Genomic DNA, 11,749 nt, shown 5'->3' with positions numbered 1-11,749 from the left:
GTGATGATGCTGGTGATGGTGATTATGGTGATGGTGCTGATGGTGATGGTGATGATGGGGATAATGATTATGGTGATGGTGATGATGGTGATGATGATGCTGGTGATGGTGATGATGGTGATGATGCTGGTGATGGTGATGATGGTGATGATGATGGTGATGGTGATGATGGTGATGATGATGGTGATGGTAATGATGGTGATGATGATGATGTGAATGATGATGATGAGGATGATGATGCTGGTGATGATGCTGGTGATGGTGATGATGGTGATGATGATGGTGATGGTGATGATGGTGATGATGATGGTGATGGTAATGATGGTGATGATGATGATGTGAATGATGATGATGAGGATGATGATGCTGGTGATGGTGATGATGGTGATGATGATGGTGATGATGATGATGTGAATGATGATGATGGTGATGATGGTGCTGGTGATGATGCTGGTGATGGTGATGATGGTGATGATGATGCTGGTGATGTTGATGCTGGTGATGGTGATGATGGTGATGGTGATGATGGAGATAATGATGATGGTGATGATGAGGGTGATGATGATGATGCTGGTGATGTTGATGCTGGTGATGGTGATGATGTTGATGATGATGCTGCTGATGGTGATGATGGTGATGATGATACTGGTGATGGTGATGATGGTGATGATGCTGGTGATGGTGATGATGATGATGATGATGGTGATGGTGATGGTGATGATGATGTGAATGATGATGATGAGGATGATGATGCTGGTCATGATGCTGGTCATGGTGATGATGGTGATGATATGAATGATGATGATGGTGATGATGATGCTGGTGATGATGATGGTGATGATGAGGATAATGATGATGGTGATGATGCTGGTGATGTTGATGCTGGTGATGGTGATGATGGTGATGGTGATGGTGATGATGGTGATGGTGATGGTGATGATGGTGATGGTGATGATGGGGATAATGATGATGGGGATGATGATGCTGGTGATAATGGTGATGATGATGGTGATGATGAGGATGAATATGATGGCGATGATGCTAGTGATGATGATAATGATGGTCTGTTGCAATGGGGAGTGTGGAGAAGGGTTGCATCATCTTTTCTCTGAACAGGAGTGAGGAAGCTCCTCTGGCTACTGAGATGCTGGTGTTGCCCTGGTCCCTCATTTCAGTAGGAACTCAGCTAGAGCTCCCACCGTTTACTTATCACTCTCATGGTGTCCGGATCAACCTGTTAGAGGCTTCGGATCATAACTTCAGTACTACATTCCCACTTTCTCTTTCTCAGCCTGAAATCTTCCCAATATATAATAGGATACAGGGGAGCTACCTCATAAGTAGACCAGGGACATGAACAGGACTCTCATTGTACCCAACTGAGATTTTTGAATATTCAAGGCCACAGTCACCACTCTAAGTGTTGATATGAGGGGGACTCAGGCAAGACTTTCCTATCTACCAAGTGCTGTCTGCTGTTCCTTAAGGATAATATATTCCCTTTGAGTCAGAGAGATTATGTTTCTTTCTAATCTTCAAAAGGCTTCTATAAAGATTTAGATCTACAGGAGGAATCAGGGTTCTGGGGCTGAAGGAGCCTTAGACACCAACTAGTCCATGAAGAAACTGACACTCTGTACAGTGCTTGATGTTTTACTGAAACATTTAACGTTCTCTTTCTCTTCTGGTCCTCCTGACAATCCTTCAAAGGAGGTAATATCAGCATTCTTATTTATAGATAAGGAAATGGAGTGATTTAGTGCAGTGCAATGGTTAAGACTCCACAGCCAGCTGCTCAGGATTCAAGTTCTGATTCCGCTATATTTTATTTTATTTTATTTTTAGAGACAATGTCTCGCCCTGTCACCCAGAATGGAGTGCAGTGGTGCAATCATAGCTCACTGCAGCCTCAAACCCTTGGGCTTAAGTGGTCTTCCCACCTCAGCTTCCTGAGTAGCTGGGACAATACTCATGAGCCACCATGCCTGGCTAATTGTTTTATTTTTTGTAGAGACAGGGTCTCACTATGTTGCCTAAGGTGGTCTTGAACTCCTGGGCTCAAGTGATCCCCCAGCCTCAGCCTCCCAAAGCACTGGGATTACAGGCAGCTCCACTATTTACTAGCTGTGTGACCTTGAATAAGTTACTCAGCCTCTCTGTGCCTCATCTTTCCTATCTGTAAAATGGTGATAATGCTTGGTGCAATGGAAATGCTGCTATTTTTTTATGATTATTCCTTAAACCAGGACACAGTAGACCTGTGAATTTCTTCAACACATGTTTATCAAGCCCCTACTATTTGTCAGGCACTATGCAAGTGCTGCAGATACCAGTGAGCAAAACCAGACACTACCCCTTCCCTTATGGAGATTCAAGTCTAGTGAGAGAGCTATGCATGAATCCAATCAACCACACTAATGTAAAATTACATGTGTCATGAAGGAGGCACCCATGATGTTACTGCAAGTGGATAGAGCCAGTCTGGAGACCCCAGGGAAGTGAAGACCGCAGTGAAATCTGATGAGTGAGTTGGAGTTAGCTAGACTGGGGATGGGGGTGGAGAGGACACAGGGCAGTCTGGGCAGGAGCCATCAAGGACACAGCAGCCTGGTAGAGGGATGACATGGACCTGCTCAAAGCCTGCTGAGGCTGGAGCACAGGGACCAGCACAGACCTGGGCGAGATGAGTCAGTGGGTAGGAAGGGCCTGATCATTCAGGTCTTCATAGGCGGTGTAACAGATTCTGATCTTCAGGAGCAAAAAGGAAGGATGCTAAGTGGAGAAGTGACAATAGCCAGATCTGTGATGTGCAGTCCATCCTGCAGTGGAGGGTGGACAGGTGGGTGGCCAGAGGGAATGGAGACATGACTGTGAGGAGGCCCAGGGGAACAGTGGCCCTGGGGCCCGTGCTCAAGGAAGAGGGCTGTGCTGGAGGTAAAATACGTGTGTTGTCGGTAGGTTGATTACAGCCCAGGCCAGGGGGTGAGTTGGCCTGGGGAGACAGTCTAGAGCTGTGCTGTGTAATAGAGTAACCACTAGTCAAATGTAACTATTAAGCCATTAAAATGTGCCAGGTCTGAATTTAGGTATGCTGTAAGTGTGAAATACACACTGAATGTTGAGCTTAGTAAAAATGTGAAATGCCTTATTCATAATAAATCCATTGCATGCTGATGAGATATTTTGAATATATTGAATTAAAATGTATTATTAAAATTCATTTTACCAGTTTCTTTTTTTTTTTTTTAAAGATATGGCTACTTGCAAATTTAAATTCCATATGAAATTGGGATTTGTGGGTTGCACGGTGTCCAGAGTGAGGAGACTTCAGTCCAGGACCCAGCCCTGGGAAATCGTCTTCAAAACAAGGCTTCTGCCAGAAGACTGCAGGTGGAGAAGGGGCTGGAAGGGCAGAGACGTGGGGGAGGGGGGTGGTGGGAGGCGGGGGGAGGTCCTGTGAGGCAGCGCTTGCGGGCTGCAGGGATCAGAGACAAGGCCCAGTTGCTCCCAAGTTTGCACAGCGTGGGGCCCAGCTCGCAGGCCCAGGACGTCGTTCTCTGCAGCTTGGTAGACGCCTCCTTTCTGGGCTCTAGCCTGGCTGGGTAAATGTCTACAGTAAGCCCTCAGATTAGGGAAGGCAGAAGGAGGCAGACTATTTCATAATAACTCTTCTCCGAGTCTCAAATATTGTTTTTCACAACTCCTTCCTTAGCCGTTTGTGGAAAAAGAGCTCATCCCACGAGATGGAGAGGTAGTGGGTGGGCGGCAGCTCCCGAGCCGGGGACCCCGGCTGGCTCCTGTACCGCGTGACGGGGTGGTTGGCTGAGCCCGAGGCCCCCTCCGCCTGCCGCAGGCTGGGTTGGCGCTGCGGACCCAAGTGCAGCTCTTCTCCGCGGGGCACGGGCGCAGGCGGCGTCCCCAGGGAGGGGTGCGCGGGAGCGCCGGGGATGGAGGGCGGGCGGGCCTGGAGCGGGGACCTAGTTCCACTTCTGTCCCAAAAAGACTCAAAGGAAAACAATTTACTTGATCCTGGACACGTTTTCATCTATAATTGGGAAATATGCAAATGAAAAGGCCCACATGGCCTGAAAGGGGCAAATCAAGCTCCCAGCGCGCGACTCGGGGAACTGGCTTTTCCCCAGGGAGCCCCGGAGGCGCGCGACCCCCGCCGAGGGCGCCCGGGGCGGAACCGCGCGGCTGGCTTTGGGGTGGCGCGTCCGGGCCCTCAGGGGCCGCCGCCCGGGGGCGCCCCAGGCCCGCCCCCCGCCCTCTGCCGCCTGCCCTCCCGGCAGAGCCTCCGCTCCCGCGATGTCGCCGCGCTCGCCGCCGCCAGGCGCGCTGGTCCGCCGGGTCGACCGGGCGCGGGGCGCGCCGCCCGCCGCAGCCTGCCCTCTTTCCCCGGCTTGGCCCTGCGGCCCGCGGCGGGGTCCGGGGTAGAGCGGCTGCTTTGTTCCCGCCGCCCGACGGCGAGGGGCTCTGCAAAGGCGGAAGCCCGGCGCTAGCCATGACCCCGTGCGGACGCCCAGCGCGCCCAGCCACGCCGCTCCGGCCGGGCCCCCGGGCCTTCCCGCGCTGAGCGCCCGAGTCCGCCCCCTCCGCGGCCGCTCACCGCCCGCCGCCGCCGCAGTACAAGCCGCCTCCCCGCCCCCGCCCCCCCGCGCCGCCGCCGCCGCCGCCGCCGCCGCCGCAGGAGAGGGAGGGAGGCGGAGGGAGGGAGGCGGCGGGCCCAGCCCAGAGCCCGTCCCGGGCGCCGGCGAGCGAGCTCCGGCCGCGGCGGCAGCGCCATCCCGGGCCGCGGGCAGCCGCGCCTCGCCCTCCGCGCCCGGAGCTGCCTTCGCCTTCCCGCGGCCCCGCCGCAGCCGGCCCGCGGCGCGCCACGGACGCTGTCCCCTCGGCGGAGCAGAGACCCCTTCCCCTTCTTAGGGGGTGTCGTCTCTGGGATCGCTGAGCGCTAGGGGTTCAGGAGGCGGGGACGGGAGCGCCGTGACACGCCATGGCTCAAGCGGCCAAACAGCTGAAGAAAATCAAAGACATCGAGGCGCAGGCCCTCCAGGAGCAGAAGGAGAAGGAGGAATCCAACAGGAAGCGGAGAAACCGCTCCCGTGACCGAAAGAAGAAGGTAGGAGGGGGCGGCGGTGAAAGCGCCGCGGCGCCTGGAAGTGGCTGCTGGGGACAAGGGTCGGGCGGCCCGGGACGCGTTGGGGCGCGGGGCCCGGTGCGGCGGAGTTGGGGGCACCCGAACGGGGAGGGCTTGGTGGGCGCAGAGGAGGGACGGAGGCTTCTGCGCGGCCGGGAAGGGGACAGGGCGGGAGGCTGGAAGGGCAGAGCGGGTGGCCGGGAGGCTGAGGGCGCGCAAAGCCGCCCGCCCGCTGCTCGCGGAGACCTTTCAGAACCTTGGACAGCGCCCGGCAGGCCCGCGGGGCTCTAGGACCAACTTTCCCGACCTTGGCTACCAGCCGCGGGTGGTGGGCTGCCCTGCTCGGGCGCGCCGCCCCCGCTGGCTTTCCAGGAGAGCTGGTTTGGGTAAACGCGGCTTCAGTCTCCGGGGGGGCAGATCTGCCCGGCGCCTCCCTAGGTGACTCACTCTGGCGCGGAGACCTTCTTTCCCAGGTGTCTCTGAACTGGAGTGGGGCTCCTGACCTTCCTTGACCCTTCTCAGGGAGCACCTTTCCTGACCCTCCGGATCTGGTAGCGGAAAAGAAGGCGCCTTCTCCTCTCCTCGGGGCATTTGGCAACATCTTATGCTCAGGTCACTCAAGATGAGCCACCCATGACAGGGAGGGGAAGTTCCTTTGGAAGCCAGGCACTGGTGCTCCAGCCTGGCCGAAGGCCTGGTCAGAGACCAGCTCTGTCCATGGGCAGGCATCTCGGGTATTTCTGTGCCGGAGTGCCGAGACAAGATAGGCCTGTAAAGACCCAAACCTCCAGAGGCAACTGTTGCTGTTTTTAGCCCTTTTTGGGTCTGGGGTCCTCTTACCCCTGATCAAAGCACCTTGAGAAACACCTTAGGTCAGAAACACCTTTGATGGTGAAGGGAGGGTGACAGAGTCAGGGTGCCTTAGAGCCACGGAGGAGGCCAAGAGTACGTGGGTGTAATTCTGGGAATCGGAGATGCTGAACTCTGGCTTCAGGAGAGCCATTTTCACCTGAAGAAGTCGATGTGGGGCCCAGCCTGCACTGCTGCCTGGCAAGGAGTGGGACCCCTCAGGCTTCCAGGGAGAGGCTCTGGCCTTGGTTGAGAAAGAAACATGGTTTCTTTCCCTGAAACTGTCTCATTCTGAGAAAGAAGTTTGGAGCCTGTGGCTGACAGCAGAGTGTTGGGGAGCAGGCTGTCTGTGGGCCACACACCCCTTGACAGTTGGTCAGCAGACCAACATCCATCCTCTTCCTAGAGATGTTCTCTGATTTCAAAGGAAGTAACCAGCACTCTCTTAGGCTTTCCTGTACCCTTCCAAAACCGACGTCCCCACCTCCCTTGAGGGATTGCCATCTTGTGTGTAAATAGTAGTTTCACAAAGACACCACCCCTTTAGAGGACCGAAAAGGGGCCTTTCCCAAACCGATGATGAATCAGAGTTTGGGTTGGTGCCACCGAGAGAGAATCTCCGCAGGTCCCTCTGCGGGGGTCTAAAATACCAGAGCCCGTCTTGTGAGTCAGGCAGGGGAAGTCTGGCTCTACGCTGCGATGCTCACCCACTTTCTTGGCGTGAATGTAAACTTCTTCTCGGTAAGGAGTGCTCTGTGTTTCCATTCCTGCCTCCTGCTTTTGGAGCCAAGGCGCTCCTCTTCGAGCTGCTCACTCAATGTTCTCATCCACCTCTCTCTCCCAGGCTTCCTTCTTGACGCTCCTGACACCATAAATCATTTTTTGAAAATAGTCAAAAAACCCTCTCCCACCCCCTCTCCTGTGATTCCTTTCCATTCTGTGAAAATTTCCTTTAATATAACTCTGAATTCTGAATATGTGTAATACACACATATAAAAGTGGTGATTTCAATATTCTTTTTGCTTCTTTGGTCTTAATCTTTACATTCATAGTAAACCTCATTTCTTTTTTTTCTTTTGGTGATAGATGATAATATTTAATATATTCCTCCCCCCAAATGGTGTTATCTTGTTTTACTAGCCGGTCGCAGCATACTGCGTCAGTAAGCGTTCAAAAATCTTCCATTCAGATTTTCATTATTTTATGCAGTATCCTGGGTGCTATGATTAATATAACGATAAGAAAATTTTCATTTAAAGTGATAGCAGTGACGCAAACTATTAGGACAGATTCTTTGGGTGCGGGGGAGATGGTATGGGGTGGGATATAGGGATGCTTTGTTCGTTTTTTGTAAGGGCTATGAGTTTTCTCAGCTATTGGGATGGTCTTGAGGGCCATCTCAGAGAATAGAGTTACAATTTATAGCAAAATTGAAAATCACAAGCAGATGGAAAGCTCTAGAGGGAAAGGTGAGGGAGGCAGTGCAGAAAGGAGCATTTGAACAAAGCTTACACGGGGCCTGGTGAGGCAGAGGGCCTAGGGCTAACTCAAAGGTTCATATAAGGTGAAGTCTAACTAAGCCATTTTTCATGAAGGAGATAATTTTTCAAGGTGAAGTGTATTAAAATCAGGCAGCTGAGGACTTTACAGCTCCTCACACAGACTACAGAGTGTGTGGACCCAGCCTCCGTTTCTTATACCAGCACGCAGAAAGAATCTCATACATGCAAACAAACATTTTATTCCAGGATATTGGTCTCTTGTGTGGATAGATAGCTGAGCCAAGGGCATTCTGAATTAACTCAAAGGAAACGTGTTTGTCCCATGGGTAACCTACTTACCAGGGACTGACTGAGCAGACCGCATCCCTCCCGTTTGTAGAAATAACCGCAGTTGTAACTTTGGCGACAGTAGCAGTTTTTACAGTTGATGATATTGTGTGGGAAGGCGCTTGCTAAGGGGTGCTGTGTGCGGCGGGTGGAGGAGGCTGGTGTTGTGACGCACTGACTGACACAGATAGAAGCTACCTCGACACAGGGAACTGAGCTAAACTCTAGAGCTCTAACAATTCCTGCTTCTCATGGGGCTTCATTCAGTGCTGTGCATGTGCAGAGCCAACCTTGTCAGCCACTTGCTGTTGTAGCTGCAGCTTAAAAAAAATCAAGCATTTATGATATTTACGGATAAGTCCCTCTGCTTTTGAAGGTTGGAATGGAAATAAATTGCAAAGCATGTGTAAAGCAGGCATTTGCATGAAGAATGACAGCTTTTGAGGGCTGAGGGAGCCTGTGGCATAAGAATGTGTGTGCTTTTTATGTTTACCCAGAGCTTGAGGGTAGGAGGAGAAGAGGACAGGGAGGTGGGAGGAAAAGTGAGGCAGAGGATGGAAGAAGGCAGAATTCAAGGAAGGAAGAGTGGATAGGGAGAGGAGCGCTGACGCCTTGGCCCTGAGTGACAGGTTCACACTAAGCCGGCTACCTTCAACACTGTGAGACCCCAGGGTAGTGTTTACTCAGCTCTCTCCTTGTCCCTAGTTATGTTCACCTACTTCATCCTCTGATGGTGAAAGAAAAGGACCATGTCCTATTCATAGCTGTGTACCTGACACCTAGCTCAGTACCTGACACAAGCAGCAGGCAGTGGATGTTGGTGGCGTGAATGGTTGAATGAGTGAATTAATATAATATTAATCTCTGCTTGCCCAGATGTTGTCTTGGTTGCAGGCATGTGTTCCGGTGAATAATACACCCTTTGACTGACTGTCTTTTGGGGGCATCTGGAAAAAGCCTGATCTTTTTCCCTTTTCTAATCATTTTCAAAGCAATAGAGATTTGTAGGCACGCAGTGGAACCATCTAATCTTTTGGTGCAGTGAATTCCACCACTGAGCATGTAGTTAGTTCCTTGCAGGGTCTCTGCTACACTAAATGTCAAGTGGGTTTAGACATTTGTAACAACAACAGTGTTTGCACAGGGTCCCAAGGAGCCAGGCACTCACAAGGAGGGATGGAGGAAGAGTGCAGGAAGAGAGAAAAAAAGCCCAGATGTGGAGAGTGGCCTCTGCCACTTAGCTGTGCAGGCAGCTCCATCAGTCTTTCCAGTCTATGCAGCAGTAATCGAAGAGCCTGCAGCCTTCCTCTCTCAGCAGGAGGAGACCCTGCTCCTGGACAGGAGGGTTTTTTGTGGATCCAATGATTGGAATCACAGGAGAGATTTGGGGTGAGGGCATCTGCGTGAGACTGGAGGATTGACAAGGAGGCTTGGTGGGTCTGGAGGTGGGGAAAGCGGGATGGAGGGAGGAAAGTTAAGCATTAGAATCATATCGGCCCATGACTCTCATTTGCAAAAGGCCTCAAATTTCAACTTCTGCTGTTATCTCCAAAAGGTTTTATAAATCCAATCCAAGAGATCGCCGACAGAATTGAAAGAGAACAGTGCTCATCACACATCTTTAATCTGGGTCCTGTTGCTAAACCATCTCACTAATATAGGTTGTGGCATTAATGGATATTTATATGTAAAGCCTCAATTTGGCTTTTGATTAGCATATTTATGTTGTATTGCATGTGAATTATTAGAGCGTTGGTTTCTTTGTTGCAAGCCTTTAAAACATACCACAACTTTGGTATCCCTGCTTTGGCATTTCTTCTTATTTTAGTACCTTGGGAGCCTCAATAAATGGAGGTGGGCCTGCCTCTCTGGAGCTCTGGGAGGTGCCAGCAGGGGCTGAAGATGTGGGAATTTTCCCAGCCTGCCTCCTGTCCATTTTTTCAGTCCAGCTCCTCCCTCCTTGCTGCAGAGGTAGCAGCAGTGGGGGCTGTTCCCAGGAGCTCTCCTCACTTCCCAGCCATAGGCTAGACCAGGAGAGCAGGGTTTTGAGGGCCAAGAAGATGTTACACTCTGATTTTCGGCTGCTGCTCCACCTCTATGAGGGGTGGCTGTGAGGAGCAAGTGATATGCAAACCATCTAGTGCAGGACTGTCTCAGAGCAGGGGCAGCAGCAGCTGAAATTCAGAACCTGGAGCAAGTCACCTCCCTGGGCAGGGGACACGAGCCAGCTTCCAGTGTCTCCCCATTTCTTTTGCTCACCCCAGCAAAGGCTGCTGGCTCACCAGTTCTGCTCCTCTCTTCTCAATGTGGCAACACTAAAAAAAAAAAAAAAAAAAAAAAACCATCTGAGGCTTCTTCCCCGTTTTCACAATAAAAATGAGCGCGTAGTGGCGAGTGTGTCCTATGTACAGGCACTCTTCATCTGTGTTAGCTCGCCCCTGCGTCTGCTTTGGCAACACCTTTGAATAGGCAGTCCTGTCATTGATTCCTTGCTCCTTCAATGTCAAAGCCCATCACTGTCGCCTGCAAGAAACCTTTCATATCTGCCCCCTCCTCACCCCCACCCCACCGCTCTCTCTGCGCCTTTCACACATACACACATGCACATGCAGAAGTTCTTGTTTTATCTCTTCTACTAAATTGTAAGCACTTTGAAGCCAATGTTTGATTCTTTGTACATAACCATTCACTACATATCTATGGCTTGTAGAATTGGTTGAAAAGCTACATTTAACTAGTACAGGTTTTTTTCTTAGTTGTTCTTTTTGATTTTGAGAAAGTTGACCCTAAAAGATTGGTACCAAGTAAAACTATTGTTTCCCTCCACCTTGAATTATTCTGACTGAAATAAAATCTATTGTCACTGTTTTTTCTTTTCTTTTTTTTTTTTGAGATGGAGTCTTGTTCTATCGCCCAGGCTGGAATATAGTGGTACAATCTCGGCTCACTGCAACCTCCACCTCCTGGGTTCAAGTGATTCTCCTGCCTCAGCCTCCAGAGTAGCTGGGACTACAGGTGCGCGTCACCATGCCTGGTTAATTTTTGTATTTTTAGTAGAGGTGGCATTTCACTATGTTGGCCAGGCTGGTCTTGAACTCCTGACCTCAGGTGATTCGCCTGCCTTGGCCTCCCAAAGTGCTGGGATTACAGGCGTGAGCCATTGCGCCCCCACCCAGCTAGTATTTGTTTTTTTGAGAAAGGCAAATCAACTTTGCCTGGTTCTCTATCTCCATTTCTGGTTCTTGAGAAGCTCAAAAGTCCGCCTCCTACAGAACACTGGCTTGAAGTCGGCTGCCCGGGTTCCAGTTTGAGCTCTTGCATGTATCAGCTACGTGTGCATAATAAGCCTCTGAATTTCCTCCAACCTCAGTTTGCTCATCTGTAAAATAGGGATGAGGATCAAATGAGATAATAAATGAGAGTGTGCTTTGTAAATTTTAAAATTCCCATATATTTAATGGATTATAGCTAATAATATAATGATTGTTCATAAAGTTATTCTTTCTAATAAATCCTTTACCAAGGTTCATGCCTGGCCTTCCAGTGGCATTGTGAAGTCTTGAGGTTTGCTGGGGAAGGCCAGCTTGTTATTCTTTCAGTACGGAGAAATGAGAAAAGGATACTTTATATCATATCTTCATTTCATTTTCAGGAAAAAAATGAATTTTCTATTTGGACAGGATTTTTATTGCAGACCTGCTCAGTAATCTGCATGGATTCAGTCGACAACTTCCAGGTGGGCCTAGATACTTGCAAGCTTTATTGAAGTCCTGTGTGGCACCTGTGCTGTATATCAGAGGGGAACATAAAAGGGCTTCCTAACTTTGCTGAGACTCCCATGGCTGTTAGATGAACAGGTAGTAAATCTGGGTGTGAACTGTCACAGATAATGGAATGTGTGGTGTTGTGGGGAGACCAGATTCCTCTGGCGGA

At 50.7% G+C, this 11,749-nt stretch overlaps 1 protein-coding gene across 2 annotated transcripts in view; it reads left to right on the top strand.

The window, feature by feature from the left end:
• The first annotated feature begins 4,712 nt into the window (after positions 1-4,712).
• ANK1 (ankyrin 1) overlaps positions 4,713-11,749 on the top strand; it is a 251,009-nt gene continuing 243,972 nt past the window's right edge. Inside the window, exon 1 of one of the 2 annotated variants that reach the window (XM_025394450.1) lies at positions 4,713-5,119. In XM_025394450.1, coding sequence (XP_025250235.1) covers positions 4,994-5,119 — 126 coding nt within the window. In that variant the 5' untranslated portion in view covers positions 4,713-4,993. The remainder of the gene's footprint in view (positions 5,120-11,749) is intronic. The other variant, XM_025394449.1, reaches the window with a different exon arrangement.

This window comes from Theropithecus gelada, chromosome 8 (assembly GCF_003255815.1).
Source record: "Theropithecus gelada isolate Dixy chromosome 8, Tgel_1.0, whole genome shotgun sequence".
In the NCBI taxonomy this organism is placed as follows: Eukaryota; Metazoa; Chordata; class Mammalia; order Primates; family Cercopithecidae; genus Theropithecus; species Theropithecus gelada.
The sequence above is the reverse complement of the archived record's forward strand: the minus strand, read 5'-3'. Positions and strand labels throughout refer to the sequence as shown.